This window comes from Lutjanus erythropterus, chromosome 19 (assembly GCF_056507025.1).
Source record: "Lutjanus erythropterus isolate fLutEry1 chromosome 19, fLutEry1.hap2, whole genome shotgun sequence".
NCBI lineage: Eukaryota > Metazoa > Chordata > Actinopteri > Lutjaniformes > Lutjanidae > Lutjanus > Lutjanus erythropterus.
In genome coordinates this window covers 28,236,877-28,255,089 of record NC_139335.1, presented here as the reverse complement: position 1 = coordinate 28,255,089, position 18,213 = coordinate 28,236,877, and the positions used below count along the sequence as shown (strand labels likewise).

Below are 18,213 nucleotides of genomic sequence, written 5' to 3'. Positions count from 1 at the left end.
GTAATTAAGGATAATAAGGGTCTAATAATCATTGGTGGACAGTCACAAACTACGTTTACTTTAGTACTGTACTTAAGCACATTTTTTGAGTATTTGTCTTTTTTTTTTTTGGAAACTTATGACTTTCACTCCATTACATTTCAAGTAAGTAAGTAAGGCTAAGTACAGCTCTGAAGTCAGCTGTTGCTGTTTTCGTTTTCTAAAATGCAATTGGCCACATGCTGTGTTCCTCACATAAGGAAACCAATGACAGTACCTGCTCTCTACTGGGACTGATGTAAAAGCAGAAATACATCATCCAGATCCACTCTGTAACAAGAACAAGCAAGGCCTCCCTCTTTCATTCAAACTAAACTCAGTAATGGTGATGGCAAGAGAAAGGCAATTAAATCTCAAGATGTTATTAGAATTAGAAAAAGAGAAATAATTTCAGGTATGCATTTAATGTTGGATTGTTTTTATCAGGGTGAAAAATACCACATTCATGTATATACTGCCCCTGAAGACAGAAAGAAATCTCAGATATTTAACAGACTTGGAGAACTCCTTATAGTCGGCTTCAATCTAATTTTATGTGGTGATTTTAATACAGTTTTTGTAGGTGTTTCTATAGTATTGATATTAGAAAATGTACTTTGTAATATGTACTTTTGAATACTTAAGTATTTTTAAAAGCAGTACTCTAGTACTTTGACTCAAGTGAAATTTTTACTGAGTAAGTTTAAGTTGTAGTTGAGTAATATTTGACCAGGAGTATCTATACTTTGACTCAAGTACTGGGATTGAGTACTTTGCCCACCACTGGAAATAATATACTTTAGTTTACAGTGCAGTTCTGTTGTAATGTGTCTCTAATAATCCTCTAAGAGAGTCTAATAAGGGTTGAAAGGGTCTAATGCTGTCTAATAAAGATCATATTTCTAATTTTTGTTTGATACAAAGTACAATCTGTTATTAGTGTACCATTAGGTGTATGGTGTTTAATCAGCGTATAGCTGTTTGTTTCGTGTCTAATTTGATAAAAGTACAGCTTGGTATGTCTTATTGTAAAATGAAATGCAACCCATGATTGTTACCAAACAAAAGAGATCCATAATGGTTGTTTGGCTGTTTTAGAATAATGAATATTATTATGGTGCACAGTATGTGTGTGTCTCTGTGTCCAATTAGACATCCACATTTTCTGACCTGTGGATGTGCACTCACTTCTACACATCTTTTATTTCTCCCTGCATTTTCCCTAATCATCTCTTCTGGATCTTTCTGACAAAATCTCACCTCTCGTCTTCTTTTTGTTCTTCCCTCTTTCCTTTCTCTTCTCAGCCTTTATGGCTTTTCTCTCTCTCAACCTTTTGTTCTCTTTTGCTCTTCCCCCATCCCCTTTCTTTACCCTCTGCACCTTTAACTCCCACCCTGTCTCTGTCGATGCAGACACGGCATGGAGACAGGAGTGTAATTTTAATATGGATACATCCTGTGCATGAAGTGTTGGCTTCAGTTCCCCTTCCTGGGCTCCCGTGGACATACAACATATGTTCAAAAGCTAAATATGGACATTGTTTCATCCACCATTGGATTTATAGCGATGCGACACACTCTGCTTCACCTCACTTGTCTCACTGATGCTTTCTTTAAATGTTTTTGGCACCCGTCCCCAGTGCTTTCTCCATTTTGCCTCAACCTCATTCATATTTCCACCTGTCCTTTTGTCCGCATTGCTGCCTCTCTGCCTCTGTCTCTTCCTTTCCCCATCCTGCTCCTGCTCTCTAAGCTAGGTCTGACTGTCAGCGATATCGTTGCTGTATATGAGTACAGACACAGCAAGGACAAAAGACAACATTTGCTACAAAGGAAGCCCTGCTGGCTTCTTGATCCAGGCTGCAACAAAAGGCAGGAGCACTTGACAGTCAACGGGTTCTGGGCTCCAAACTCCATTTGCAGCAAAGATGCCAGTCTTTTCCTTTCTTTCTGTTTCTCTCTTAGACACACGTGCACACACACTCACAGCAGCCGCTTAGGTAAACAGGGCAGACAGGCTCTCCAGTGGAGGAGAAATGCTCGCCCAGCGTGGGCCTACACGCTCAGCAGAGCGCCTAATTGCAATGATAAATATGAGATGGTGGAGATGGGAGACAAAGGCTCGTAGGAACTCTCCTCACATGAACCTCTGGGAGGGAAGTGGCTGTTTAATGGGCTTAGCAGAGAAACACATAAATGGACTGTACACACACACACACACACACACACACACACACACACACGCATACACACGGTTGAGTTTTCATCACTTTAGAAGAAATCACATTGACTTACATTCATTTCCTGGAAACTTACCCATAACCACTACCTGCTTAACCCTAACCCTCAACCTATCCCTAATGATATACTGTTATTTATTATAAAATAAAACATTTAAATAAATACCTTGAAGTAAATGTTTTATGACTGTTTATTGTATTGTCTTCATTATTGAGAATTTTATTTATTTATTGAAAGGGTGTGTCTTTTTTATACACCTACAATATATAAATTCTTTTCTTTTATATTTCTTAGAATTTATATACTGAATTAATTTGCCTTGTAGACATAAAGATATATGATATAAATAAACTTTTTTTATTTTACCTCACTTATCTGTGTGTTGTTGTTTGTTTCATACCTAGCGCTTATTTATCTTTTTATAGCACTTACCCTTAAAGTTTTTACGTGTGTTACATGTTTTTTTTTTTTTTTTTAGATATATATATTTTAAGCACTTTATTCAAGCACTTTACTTACCCTCAGTGTATAAATATATGTATACATGAATAGGCCAGACATTCAGATTAATTTGACATATAAATAATTTTTTCCTACAAAATTTTAAGCCATCTCAAATGGTCACTTTAACAGACCTTATTTAATTTAACTTAAATCAGCCTGGGCATAGACCGTGAAGGTTTGGATATTTTTTAAGAAGCAACCATTAATAATGGTTCAATAAGGGATGTTTTAAAGTAGTTTTTACACTTAGTTGAGGTCCCCGTGTGCTTATGCCCCTCGTAGCATTTAAGTAGAGTGCTACATTTTAACCCCTACCTCACCCTAACCTGAGTCTTCGCCCTCATAGTTATGATTTACATTATGGACACACAGACACACTAAAGACACTAATACACACACGTAGCTCATGTGCTACAGAAACATCCACAGAAATATTATGCTGCAGTATGTTCCAAGAACCAGAGCTTACCTCACTATCCTTATTTCTTTCATCCAAAGTATGAATGCTTGAATAAAGCCAGAGGTGAGGACAATAAATGCAGCAAGGAGCCTTGACTCTGTTTTGAAGCTTAAGGCTGAATCTGAGTTTCATCATTAAGAGGCTTGAACAGCCTTATACTTATGCTCAGGTAGAAAAATATTATTGTTCATTATCACTGGACCCTTTTCTGTACACAGAGCTTAATTTAAAACTAATAAGGTCACAGTGACATGATTTCAATAGTCAATGTAACATGTATAGTTCGGTTGGTTTTGTTTTTAAGTGTTTTCCCCTCTCTTCCCTCCTCTCTGTCTTTGTTTTTCTCTCTCTCCCCGAGTGGTAGAAAATGACTGAAATATCTGTGTGAGATTGCTGAATCACTGTTAAATCATCTGTTGAATAAGACAAGACAAGATAGGTAAGAACGGCTGTAAACGCCCCTCGTTTTTGACCTCATCCTCCTGGAGGCGTGGGAATAACAAGGCTAGTGGAGGGGAGGTTAGCAAGCTGACACTATGCATTTGATGTGTGGAGCTGGCTTCCTGCTACCAATCCTGCAAGAAAAAACATCACTTTAAAGACATCACATGCCTTTATTAAGATATTAAGACTTACGTATTATTATGTGTATGTATTCTACCTATAGAAAACTACTACAGCCAGAGCCACCTATGTTATTAAGAATTTATTGAAATTATTAAGGATATTAGGACAGGCTAGGACAGGCTAGGATAGGATAGGGTAGGGTAGGATAAGACAGGACATGATAAGACAGGACATGATATGATATGATATGATATGATATGATAACTGAGATTTTCTTTAAAGCTGCAAATAAGCATATTCCAGTCATACTGGGCCAGATGGATACAGTACTCTAATACCATAGAGCCCAGTTATTTTATTTTTAATTTCTTGGGTGTAAACAATGGAAAAAATAAATTTCCTATTAGATGTCTAAAGTGAATTAATTATCTCTCGTTTTTTTTTTCCCATTTTTCTTTTCTAAATGTATTTTTATTGTTCCGTTTAGTTTTTCTTTTTGTCTGGTTTTGTGTGGTTTTGATTCTTCTGTATAGCTGGCTTGATTCTGAATGTTGAGAGTCAGAATGACAAATGATTTTTGAAATTCTCTCTTTAAAAAAAACATAAATTGCAAAAGCCATAATATGGCATATTTTTCTAGAAAAAGAAAGAGATCTCACTCAGAAAAAAAAAACATTCAGATATAACACCTTTATAATCACCAACATTTTGATTAGTAATTGTAATTTAATTACATATTTGTTCTCAGTAACTGCAACAGATTACAATTACAGAGGAGGACAGAGGACTGATGGACAGCTGGACATTATGATGTCACAGTGAAGCTGACCTTTGACCTCGTAATGTCATTACTTCATCTTTTTAAACTGTTAGATATTTTTGTGAAATCTTGTCATAATGAGTGTATGAATTCTTGAGTTATAGCTCTCTCTTTCCCTTTCTTGTCTTTCCTCTGCTCTCTGTCTGTGAGAGCTGCAAAAAGAGATGCACACATGTACACTTGGCAGCGGCAGAGCAGACTGAGGATCACTTTGGCTCTACTCATACAAAATCTGGCGTTATGCAGAGGGGTGGCCATGTTTATGATTAAGAACATGATCCCTGTGAACAGTGTAATCAGAAATTTCTCTGATTCATTGCTTTGTTCTCGTTACCGTCACTCGCTCTCCTCCCCATCTTTCTCGTTCTGTGAGATGGGGACGTGGGATCAACTTTTAATGGTGCGCTTCCAAAAATGCTGCATATTCTCCCTTTCAGACAAAAGAGACTGACCACAGAGTGTTTTTTTTTAATTCACCAACCAGTTCAGAGATAGAAAGGAAAAGCAGAATAACATAATGCAAATAAACTAAAGAATGATAGAAATAAAAAGCATGGAAGAATAAGAGGATTAGTATATTAATTCAAGTCCCTCATTTTTCAAAGTAAAAAAGCTGAATACAAGAGATCAAGGGTAATACTGGTGGTAATAGTTATATCTAATGCCAATATTTTGTTTTATGCTTCATAAATATCTTCATGGACACTCTGCAGTCTGAGGGCAAGACTAAGTTCATGTTTGAATTTGAATTGCTGCTTTGATTCTGATTAAATTTCAGACACATGAAGATATATTCAGGCATATTTAAGGTCTTTGAAATTCATGAGTGTCCTCATAGTTAGTTTGCCCTTCCCTACAACCTTGTGTCATGCATAATGAGAATTTTAGTGTGTTTCTGAGTTCGAGCTGATGTTTCTGTCTCTGTTTCTTACTCTCACCGGTTCATAGCACAGCATGCATGAGACGCTACAGCCAAAAGCTCTTACCACCGGGACCCAGCTCCAAAAAGACAGAGCCTTATAAGATGCAACAGGCTCCAAACTTAAACACTTTACCATTAAACTCACTCACCACCTCTGAGACGTTTCAAATGCATTAACTTAGTTGCGCCTCTTCAACCAATGACAGAAGCTGGGTGGATGCACATTGATTGAACCAACTTCAATTCAAACACTCGTAATTTTAACATATTCACAGCCCCATAAAATGCTGAGATAAGCAGAAAATCAACAAAGCTAAAACTGAGAGCTCCCTGTTTGTGCACCACATGACTTTGAATTAACTTTCATGTATAATTGCTTTGAAGTGCATGGGAATTTTACAAGGTTACCGTAATTAAAGGTCCACCCAAATATCAAATAATTAAATTGCATGAATAAAAAACTGCTCCCTTTGTTGCTCTGGATGCTCCCTGATTTGGAAGACAAAGGATAAACTTTGTTTTGTGCACCGTGAGTTCATAGCAGCACGAACTTTATTACATATTCAGCAAAGTTGCATAAGACAGTATCCAGTAACCTTATGTAACTTTTCTTCAGAGGGCAAGATGTATTTTTTACTCTTTCTTACATTTCTGCTTTGTAAACAATTGTAGTGAATATTTTGTTCCTGTTCACCTGCTGCGGCTGGGAAACTCAATCTGAGCTGTGTTCTTGGGCACAATCATTAAGAGGAGTTAGGTTGTGCAGGTAAGCTACTGTCTTAATTTATCTCACTCGAACATACACAAAGATTATGTCAGTTAAGCGTGGGTACAGTGAATAAACCACAGCAAAACATTACATTTGCAATGCAACCTTTATTTAACATATTTAAGGGACCAGTGTGTAGGATTTTGTTGCATCTAGCAGTAAGGTTTCACTCTGCAACCAATTCACCTCATCCTCCCTTTCAAAGCACGTGGGAGAAACTTCACCGGCCGTGAAACTGAAAAAAAAAAAAGACTCTCTTTAGAGCCAGTAGTTAGTTTGTCCATTCTGGGCTACTGTGGTGCAACATCAACATTTCAACTTCCATGGAAGAGGTCCCACATCCTCTGTCCATATAAAGGGTCCTTTCTAAAGGAACAAAAACACAATGATATGATATTCAATTTCAGTCGTATTCTGCTAATAGATCCCAGCAAATCCCCCCAACAAACAATAATTACATTGTATAAGACGCATTTAAGATGTCATCAGCATATCATCAGCTTTTAAATTACTATGGTGAACTTGTTAGCAAACAGTTGTTTATTAACGCACCCAGTAGTTAGCAAGAAAAGATATCATTCATTTGGAGTCATGTTTCAGGCCCCCTGGCAAATCTAAATCCCATATTCACTCCCTTTTAGCTCTGTTTTTGGTCTCTACCAGCTCCATAAATATCTGGCTCTTTAGCTGCTAAATGCATCACTATGTTCACTGGCTAATCGCTGACTTTGGTTGGTGCTGAGCAGGTATAAAGTACAGTGGGTTTTTGGAGCTCAGAACGGCTGCCTACCATTGACTTTGTATAAAGATGGACAACACGTCTTCACTTCCTCCCACAGCAGTCTGTGCAGCAGTGATTGGAGTCTTGCCCACATCCTGCTCAATTGCGAACAGGGGTCAGCTGCTAATCATGGCATGAAATACCCTTTTTATTGCATCAAATAACTAATTAACACCACACCGATAAGACAGATGAGCATTTGAATAGTAATTAGCATGATGAAAACTACCTAGAACATGGAAGGGGATGGGATTTATGACATCAGCTAGCCACCAGGGTGTGATGGAGACATTTTGGCTTTACTTTTGGGGAGCTGTCTTGTCATCCATCTTTACTTACAGTTAATGCTGCCCACCGAGGCCATAAACAATGTGAATGTATCAGTAAAGTTGTGGGCCAGGCGGCTGAACAATGAACAGAAATTTGCAACAGATTCAGATGGTTGGTTGCACCAACATGTCTACAGTTGCCCACAATGGACAAACCAAACACTGGCTCTAGAGAGAGGCTTTCATGTTTCGTAGCCACTATAGGTTCTCCTACAAGCCTGGAAGGGGAGGGTGATAATCTGTTATCACTAGATGCCACTAAATTCTACACACTAGTCTTTTAAGCTTTTATTTTATTCATTTTAGGGGTTTTGCAGGTGAAATAGAGGTCAGCAACATTTGTTTGTTGATGATGCTCTCCGTCATTCTAACCACTCAGCAAGAATTGTAATAAGTGGATTCCTTTGAAATGCTGCGGGAGTCTTGCCAACCTTCAAACTTGTTTTCATGTTAAGGAAAATTACAGTTCTAAAGTCAGACAAGGCAGAGATGTGACAGCTTAAACTGGGATTTCAAATCTTTGCCAAAAAAAAAAAAAACACAGCCCAGCATATGACTGCACCTAATAAATCTTTCAAAGCATAAACCAGTCACTCGACATTGTTACTGTATTATTTTTCACTATTATCTTACAAAACAGCGGGCCAGGTGTTGAGAAAACCAGTCAATCATCCATTGTGATGAAAGCGCAGCCAGGCTGAAACTAGCAGTGTCAGCACTGCTCCCAATCTCACGGTTTCAGCTGTCACAGCTTCTCTTTTTTCCCATTAATGGCTTTATGTTGCAGAGGTAAAGTGGAAGAAACACACAGAAGAGAGAGAGAGGGAGAGGAGGGGGAGAGAGCAGTTTGTGAAGGGATAAACTTCAGCCATTAGCACTGATCCTCAGACAAGCACACTCTCCTGCAGACTCACGTTGGCTGCCACAACGTGGATCTCTGTAGTTTGTGTGTGTCTGTGCAGGATACGTGTGCCTTGGTGAGTCTATGTGCAACCCAAATTAAAAAAAAACTGACTAACACGCTGTGAAAAATGCAAATAAAAAGAAAAAGCAATAATCCTTAAGCCTATATTCTGTTGAAAACAGTGGAAATATACATTAATTCTGAATTTGATGCCTGCTTCTACAAATGCAAGTTAATTTTTAACATGCAAAGCAAAAGCCATATATCAACAACATCCAGGAATTCCACTGACTCCTCTGAAAGTGGAAAAGTGTGCACAAGTGCACATTTCAAGTTGTTCTTAGAAAGCATGGATGTTAAGTCGTCTGGACCATAGAGGAAAAGGAGCATCCAGGGTGCAAAAGCCAGCATCTGTGATGGTATAGAGCTGTGATTGTGCTCATGGCATCATGGGTAACTGTCACCGTGTTAATGCTGAAAAGTACACATAGGTTTTGGAGCAACATATGCTGCCATCCAGACAATGTCTTTTTCAGAGACGTCCCTGCTTATTTCACCAAGACACAAACTTCAACAATTAGTGTCTTCAGTTCCCAAAGTAGGGTTGTATATTGGCAATAACCTGGCGATACAATATGTAGCACAATACATTATATTGTGAAAAAGTGCAATACTGTAAGTAAGGTGATATATTGCTATTTTAAAGAAAACCTTCATTGTACAAAATCAGGATAAAATCTGAGGACATTGTTGTTTAGTGGTGGAGGGTTTAAACACAACAAAAAATGAACCTCTACCACTAATGTTTGCATGTATCACAATATTACAATACAGTGCTTTTAGAATTGGTACAGTATCACAAGACATAAAACCGCGATACTCAAGTGAATCAATATTTTGTTACACTGCTATTCCAAATTTTTAACACAGTGGTAAACACGCCCCTCTCAAAACTTTTTGGAACATATTGGAAGCATCAAATTCAGAATGAGCGTATATTTGAAAAAAAATCCCTTCGAAAATAAAATTAGCTTTGAACTGTATTCAATTGAATATAGAAATCATTGCATTCTGTGTTATTTGAAATTTACAGCATCAGAAATGTGGTTGTACATGTCCACGTAGGTGTATTTATGCATGTGTGTGCATGCCCACGAGCTCTGATATGCAAAGTATGTCAGCCCTCTATTTGAATTAGTGCAGCCAGCAAAAAGTGTGGGCACTATACCTGCTTAATTCATCCTCTGAAGTCCAAGAAAGTGGACTTCAGGTGGTGATAAGAGAGAGAGAGAGACTGGGTGTCTGCATGTTTTAATGAGGAAGGGGTGAAAATGGATGATAATGGGAAAGAGACCGAGAGGGGGCACAAACAACAAAGAGACACTTGAATGAGGGGGGAAAAAAAACCCTTAGAAGTACTTTAAATTTCAGAGAGTTTGAATATCATCTGAAGATTGACAGCCATTTTCTCTGATCTTATACAGTCAGCTCATTTCAGTGGCACCTCATTCATCCTTTTGTTGTGCCACCTTCACAACGTGCCTTTATCTGGCTCTCTCGCTGGAGCCGGCGATACAATCGATGGGTCTGGACAACTCCCTGGGCAGTTAGCCTTGACGGCTGACAGGGGCTGGTTTCCATACACGGCCTTGATGTATGCGCGTGTGTCAGGAAGGACTCAGGTGTGGGACTGATGCGATTAAATAAAACGAAGGGAAGCGATAGAGTGAGGGACAACTGTTGCCCCGAGGCAAAATGTTAACACGTCCATTCTTTCAATTATAAGCCCATAAAACTCCATTTAAAAATAGAACACCACTCGTTTATCTTCATTTTTCAACCCTTCAAAGGGAATTTCTTGGAAGACTTTTCCCATAATGCTCACTGGCCCTTCAGTCTGTCTTATCTGAGCGCGATACAGCCGAACGATACCAGCTTGATTTCACTCTTTCATGGTCCATGTTCCCTGCTTAAGGCAGCAATTGGGTCACCTCGCCACACATCAAAGACCCACTGCCGGTTTAAGCGACTCATTAGGTGACAGAACACTGAAAACAAACTCCTAATTTACTCATTTCTTGAATAAAAAGACTCTCACTTCCCTGAGGACAAAGCAAAAGAGCAACACATCCATGAAAACAAGCTGGATGTTGTCAGAAGTTTCAAGTTCCTCCCTCTTGTGCGCAACACATTAATGAGACACATCTGTTTGGACCTTGTTTATCAGACTTCTGTTTGACAAAACTTCGGGGTAGGGATTCCTTTGACAGCACAGTATTTGTCTTGATTTTTCCAACTACCTTTTGACCTAGAAATGAGGATTTTTTTTCTCACTTAACCCACTTTAATTCAGTTCACCTTGCCTCCCAAGAAAAATCCCCTTTTTTGGATGCATTTGGAGTGTTTGTTTCCAATTTCACAACATGAGTGAGCTTAATCAGCCTGAAATCTCTCCTTGCAGCTGTAAAACTACCTTTGTCGTGCTGTACAGAAGCACTACAAAGCTCTATAGCTGAGACAAACTAGTGTATTTCCAGGTGAGGTGAAAAAAAATATCTTGTACCCCAGGGGCCCTGATGTCTTAGGGCACTTTGTGTGATGCCTTGTAAGAAAATCAATCAAATCAGCACGCAAGCTCCAAGAGGCTTACTGGCTTTGTACCATTAGACTTTATGTTGCAGGAGGTCACTTGGTCTCTTCAGATGATGTCTCCTCAGATGATGGAAGGCAGAGCAGAGTTAAAAGAGTAATGTGCAATGATTGCATGTCCAAAAATGAGCATTGCGGTCCAAGTAGTGAGACTGTATATTAAATAGGTTGAAATCCTATTTAATGTACAGTCTAAGTCCTATGCAATATACAGTCTATGGTTGAAGCAAGTAATTTCATCCCACCCCCTCTTCCACAGATTCAAGGAAGGTCAGGCAGGTTGCAGGAGTGCAAGATGAGTGCAACATTACAATTTGACAATAACAATTTAACTGAACTAAGCTCAGTTTAACAGTTACACACATCTACTAATTTTAAAAGGTTTTTAAAGATTTCTTACGACTCATAAATGGACACTTATTCATTCAGGGCATATTTTTGGCATTAATTTGAACTCTAATTAATGTGAAACATTCCAGCCCTGGAATTGAAATTTCAAATGAGGACACTGCAGTTGTCAGTATTTCAACTAAGCATGTTTCCTTAATTTCTGATGACATATCATGGTCATTTTATGATGTATTACAGTAAATTTATTACAGATTCCTCTTTTAAAGACCTTGCAGATAACTGAAGCAATGACATATCCCCTCACACATACTTCTTGGTGCTCGAAACACCATTCACACACACACACACAAGTCTCGGAGACACATGCACACTTACCGCTCACCACACACACCTCCACCCTCCTGCAGTGACATTTGAAGGACAGGGGCCTGCAGGGAGAGCTGGTTTTGGGAGGTTAGATGAGGTGGAGGGCTGGCTGGTTGAGGGTGTGAGGTAAACAACACCTCGGAGTTCAGCGGGCATGCCTAATGTGCTCTCTCTCGCACCGGCGGCTCCACCGGGCGAGGCTGCCGATGACAAGCTGTCTGGAGAAGTCTCCTGCTCCTGCAGCATCTCACTACCTCAGTCCCGCACGCTGTTTGTCGGCTTTACTCCGTCCAGATGTCCGTGACAGCTCTGAACACTTTTGTGTCCCTGTCCTGGGTTTGTCCTCCCTGCTTTAGATCGTTCTGACACAGCTTCTTTGGCCATCCTCTCATAACAGATCCTTAATAATTTAAATGTAAAGAACAGGCAGTGGTGAACTCGGGCTGTCTGACAGGCAGGGGCCAAAAAAAATAAATAAATAAATAAAAAGGTCACCAGCAGTATGCAGTGGAGCACCTGTGTGCTGAAAGTCTAGATGCATTTATGGTGAAACAATTCCTGTTTTAGATTAAAATTGTTTGATTATGTGACTTAAAGTGCAACAACTAGGCTTACCACACCTCTATAATAAAACACACGAGGGACTATTAACTATTTTTACCATTTAGAGAAGCGTAGAAGCCAGCGTAGGGAACCCTAGAGAGCACTTCACGTTTTATCTACTATAACACCATCCTAAAGGGTATTTTATGTTTTATTCACTTGAAGAGCACCCTAGAGGGTACTTTTCTTGTTTTGTTCATTGGAAGGGCAACCTGGAGAGGACTTTTCACATTTTATCCACTTGGAGGGTGCCCTGTAGGGCACTTTTCTTCTTTTGTCAACTGGAAGGGCACCCTAAAGGGCACTTTTTCTTGTTTTATCCATGGCAAGGGCATCCTGGTGGGCATTTTCACATTTCATCCACTGGAAGGCCATCTAAGAGGGCACTTTTGCAATACAGGGGCACCAGTGGGGGATATTGCTCCCCTGACTACCAGTGACAATGGGCATAAAGGTGAAGACTCAACAGTATCTTTTACTTACCCGAAAATGTGTATATATATACTTTTTGTGAACAATGTGTCAGAAGAAAAAAGTTCTGTTCTGTTTGTGGCTCAGACTACTTTTTAAAGTGGTTTCATAGCAGCAGTCAAAAAACACCGGGGCATTCCCTTTAACTTTGTACAATTTTATGAAATGCATACTAATGATATAATCATGGTCACTGGCAGCAATGCACACATGCAGATCAAAATACAAAGATATGTACAAATGTGAATTGTACACTCTTAAGGTGTGTTCAGACTGAACGCAAAGCAAATTTTAGAGGCGGCGTGATTGCATACAAATTCAATGTAGAGGTGGACGCAGGTTCGCTCAAGGCAGTGTGAACAGAAGCAAAAACGTGTCTGCACAAGTCGAAAACACTGAAACGTTAGCAAAAATGTGTGCTTATCGAGAGCTATTCTCCACAGGGTGAACATACAGATACAAGAAGAAAAAAAAAGAGACGAGAGAGGAAAATAACAAACAAATTGGGATTTTGTTAAGGTTCAAAACCAGTCTGAGCCAGAGCTTTAGCACACACAAACTGTACAAAGGCACACTCTGCTCACACACGCAATTGGTGCATTGTTAGGTAGTTACAGCTAACATCTGGACTGTGGGTGCATGTGGCTGTTTGTAGCGCATAAACACTCCAGCAGTCAAATTTGTGCGAATGAAGCGAGGTGAAAATTGCTCCGCGTTCAGCCTGAGCACACCTTTACAGCTATCTTTAAAATTTTACTAGTGGTTTTTACCCCCCGACCTGAGTTCAATAACCTCATTTGTTCATGCCATCCAATTGCAGCCCATCTCTCTACTGATTGGTCTCCGAGAGGGCACAGGTGCTATCTGATTGGTTGTAAGTTCAGACAAGTAGAAGCAAAAACAGACAGTAATGAAATACTGTTGTGTTCTGAGGAGATAAAAATCACATTGACATCATTTACTCAGGGCATACACATAGAACATTTATTGCTGCGTAGTCAGGCTTTAACCTTTGATGCCATATTCATTGACACAAGGATTTGTCTCAGAAAGATAGGAGGATATATCTTTGAAGCTAAAACAGCCCTTGGTTGCTTCGTGTTGTCTCTCTTCAACCTTTTAATCTCAGGTATCCTCACTGACAAACAGGACACTTCAGGAAAAGGCAATCACTTCACCTGAAGTCATAAACACACACACACACACACACCCATGCTCACACACACACACACACACACACACACACAACTGTCTTTACTATCACTCATTAGGCTAATACCCAACACCATGTGATAAAACATAGTCATCAAAGTGATTTTGCATGATAAAAAAGGTCAAACCCCTTGGATTTTCTCACATCACCTCATTCTTTTTTTTTTTTTGAGAAATTAAAAAAAAGCAAGGTAATGATCAAAACACTAGGGATACAACAGTCTACCTCTAGAAATCAGGCTTGAAGATGAGCGTCTCCTTTTTTGGATGGAGTAATTAACCAAGTGGCAGAAGCCAAAATAAGTTTGCATTAAAAGAGGCAAAGTTTTGTTCATTGTTACAGTGTCAGCTTCTGATATCAAACCATGGTGTGTGAGAGGGTTGCTACAACATACTGTATGTGTGAAGAGATGGGGAAGAGAAGATGAGTGCATCAGGATGTCATTTCAAGAATAAGCATACTGTATTGCAATCCCAGAACCATGCTTAACGAACACTAATGTGTCCATGATCGATATGTTGTGGTGTAACTCTCAAATTAAAGCTTTCATCGAGATGGTTTATGCTATTTGTGGTTTTTAGCATAGGAGGCTAAAAGCAAACAAAGTTCCCTGTGTGCAGCCAGGAATGTCTGTGAGCTAGAATGATCCTTGTGTGCTGAGTGAATATGGCTGTTCCCATCTCTGGTTGTCTCCTGGGACTCCAATGTTTGAAAAAAAAAAAAAAAAGAAAAGAAAAGAGAGAAAAATCCACGAGGAACCGGTGTTCCCAAAGAGAAATGTGCTGGAGGGAACAATCACTTCAGCGCACAAAAGTCTGTTTGAAATTTTTTGCTTCGTTGTTTTATACACTGTCCACACCTTAAAAAATGTTATAAAACTGGAAGCCACTGGCAGACAAAAAGTCCTAGACAACAGGTCAAAGAGACTGTATGGATTAAATCAAATGGGGGACAAAGTAACGGCAACACTTTGCACGTGCCTATTCTCTTTTCTACAAAAATAGTGGAATAGAAATCACATCGTTATCACCCAACATTGACATCTTGATACACTTCTGTATATAGATAAAAATCTTGGTTAAATGCAATTCCATCATGCAGTCAAGGTCCCTCGCAACTCTTGTGGGGTTTGTCCATTCACCTCAAATCCTAAAGCATGGTGAGAGGAAGTGGTGTCAAAACGAGTGTGCTTAAAGTCTCACTTTATTAAGGAGCTGTGAACCATTTTTTTTCTTTTTGGTGCACACAAGGCTGCCCCAGGCACGCATTATTGTTTCTTCTGATGGGGTTTGTAAAGCTCCATCCAAAGCTCCTAGCTCTCTTTCTTACTGGTTTTGTCATTTTTGAGTGAGTGCGAGACGCTGGAGATAGAGAGAAAAATAACCAATTTCACGAATCACTCCATGCACGGTTATACCTCTGCAATCTGTCAATTTCTTTTCATTTTCCGCTGCCACTCAAGGCTAAGTTGACAGAGGCACAAAGCTTTGATCAGTCAATACCTGTCTCCTCTTTTCAAAAAATACAGAGGTATGGTGAAGTGATGAGAGTAATTTAATTCATGCCTTGGATATCTGAGGCAGTGCTCTCACACACAAACACACGCAACCAGCGCACCCTCTTGAACTCTCCTCCACCTTGCGTTTTACTCTGAACTCAGCAGAAGGTCCTGTGCCAGAGTGAGTAGGACCTGTTGTTTCCGTCTGCCAGAACAGATGGACATTAGATCCGCTTTCTGCTTGCCCAGCCAAACAAATGACCTGCCTTCTCCTTTCCCAGCCTTCCTTCCGCCTTGATATATTCCACCATCCACGAGCCTCCTCCCTCCTACTTGCTGCACTGCCTCTGAGACATAAACGAATCAAAACCTTCTCTGTTGGCATGGTTAGCTATTTCAGTTTGGGTGCTTCTATTTTTGCATTTTCAACCCCAGTAAACTCGAGCCGACGTGGAGAAAAGGAAACTACAATAGAGCGACAGCAAGACTCTTTCTTTGAGTTTGAGCTCTTTTGTCTCTGCTCCAATTGACTCCCTGATATGAACGGGTCTCCTGTTCTTCCAATGTGAGCAGAACCTTCCAAGGCCTCCTTTACAGGTACAGCCCGCCAAGAGGGTACGCGGACCTATCTTCAGCCCTTTGGCCTTAATTCCACAGGCCACTTCCTCACCAGCAGACTATAACCAAGACCACTCCCCTAGGTAGCACAAAATAGGACACGGGCTTGTCACAAATGTATAGAAAGGGGTTGAGGGGGCAAGATGAGGGTTTGGTTTTGGAATACAGGACATCATGTGTCATCGAGCCTCTCTCTCACTGATGGGAGCAGAGAGAGTGAGAGGGACAGCAATGGGTTTAGATCCAAGGAATGGAGAGACAAAGAAAGAGTCAACAGTAGGTTTCATCTGTTTTTCCGACAAGGCCCTACTGTTGTCTGGCTTGAGCTCTTCCCTTTAAACCCTTGCTCGCCATCTCCTATTTCGCCTCGTCCCTCTCCTCTTCTTGTATCAACTAGTACCCCTGTCCAGGGGTTGGCCAAGAAGCCTTGGGGGTCCATAAGTTCCAGGCCCAGAATCTCCCTGCGGCCCTCCCTGCCCCGGGACGACAGCAGCATGCCCCCTTGTTCCAGGCTGCCTGTGCTGTTGCACTTCTTCACTGCTCCTCCTGGGTACACCAGGGAGCTGGGCGACAGCAGCGATGTCAGAGACAAGCTGCTCAGCGTCTCTGACAAGTGTTCACTGTTGCCAGCTTGGCTGGAGCCACAACCGCCAATTGACGATCCAATGCCGATCCCCAGGTCCTCGTCCGAAGGGTCGATCGAGTCGTCGCGGGTGTAGCCCGGGCTGGTGCTACCTCGGCCGCTGCTCTGGCTCCGCTGGTGGCCCCTCGTGGCCTGGAGGGTGAGGGCTGACGAGGGACTCGGCCTTGGTCTCAGGGTCTGGACCGGAGAGGAAATGGCCGTGCTGTCTTCAGGCAGCTGAAGCGGGCACACGAGTGGTAAAGGAGCTGTTGGCAAAGGCAACTCCAAGTTCTGCGGTGGAGAGACACTGAAGCTCAGTCCTTCTTCTAGGGTGGTCTGGAGGCTGCCCTCAGAGCTGCCTGTAGCAAGTGATGAGTCACTGTGGGATGGGTACTGAAAACAGAAGGAAAGTGGAGTGGAGAAGGAAAGTGGAGAACATGAATCCAACTCTTTTTTCATCCAGAATCTAACATGTAATATCTGTTACTTTGATTACACAGATCATTTTATTGCATATTAAATGTGGAATACAAATCAGTTTTCAAACAATAATTTCATAAACCAGCATCTGTTGTTAGTGAAAAAGATGAGCACAAAAAACAATCAAATGGCTTTCTAAAGTGTCAACCTCAATAAAACCTCACAAACTAATTTATCTTTGTCTGCATCCCCTGGGTCTTCAAGGGGATCCTCAGAATTACTGCAGGGGGGCTGCTAAAATATTGTTTGATGAAATACTCAGTGACATTAATCCATCACATCATTAGCAAAAGCTTATTTGTGAAAAAAAGTATTATTTGCTCAATACTTGCACAACACAGAGCTACTCATGAATCTTCAAGTTAATGCTTTTCAATATTTCGGCAATCCTGACCAATCAGGAACTGATACCAATTTAGTACCGGCTCTCAATACCTGTCCCTAAGAAACCGCTGTGAATAGGGTGAGGCTAACACACCTAGCATTAGCCATGCTACAACATCTGGGTTCCTCTTAAAAGGCTATGGTTCTACTGAGAACCATTTGCTTGGTAAGAGTCCTTTTTTGAACATGGGGATTATCAAGAAAGAATTCTTCAAAGATGTTGCGTATCCTTTAAGAAACTCTTTCAGCAAAGGTTTGTCAAAGGTTCTTTGTACTATAATTCAAAAGAGTTCTTGGTAGAACTCCCTGGATACATTCTAGGTAATACCCTTTGGATATGAACCTGGGTAGGTTCTGGATAAAACTTAAGGAGTATAAATGGGTTCTCTGTAGAACCCCATGGATGGTTTCTAGATGAAACTCTAGGAATCCAAATATAAAAGTGTTCTCGGTAGAACCATCTGGGTAGGTTATTGTTTGCACCTTTCTGGATAGAGGGTTCTGGGTGGAACATCACACCATAGAAGGGTGACTGGAGGGTGTTCTGGGTGAAACGATGATTATTTTTGGTATAACCCTATTGGAAGAACCCTTTATAGTTTAGTTATCACCTTTATTTTTAAGAGTATAATAGAGGGTCCCT

General features: G+C 40.5%; 1 protein-coding gene across 1 annotated transcript in view; it reads right to left on the bottom strand.

Annotated features, from left to right (window-relative positions):
• Positions 1-13,712: 13,712 nt before the first annotated feature.
• The window catches only part of LOC146310028 (voltage-dependent T-type calcium channel subunit alpha-1I-like), a 151,862-nt gene continuing 147,361 nt past the window's right edge, over positions 13,713-18,213 (bottom strand). Inside the window, exon 35 of the mRNA XM_084745182.1 lies at positions 13,713-17,099. Coding sequence (XP_084601308.1) covers positions 16,368-17,099 — 732 coding nt within the window. The 3' untranslated portion in view covers positions 13,713-16,367. The remainder of the gene's footprint in view (positions 17,100-18,213) is intronic.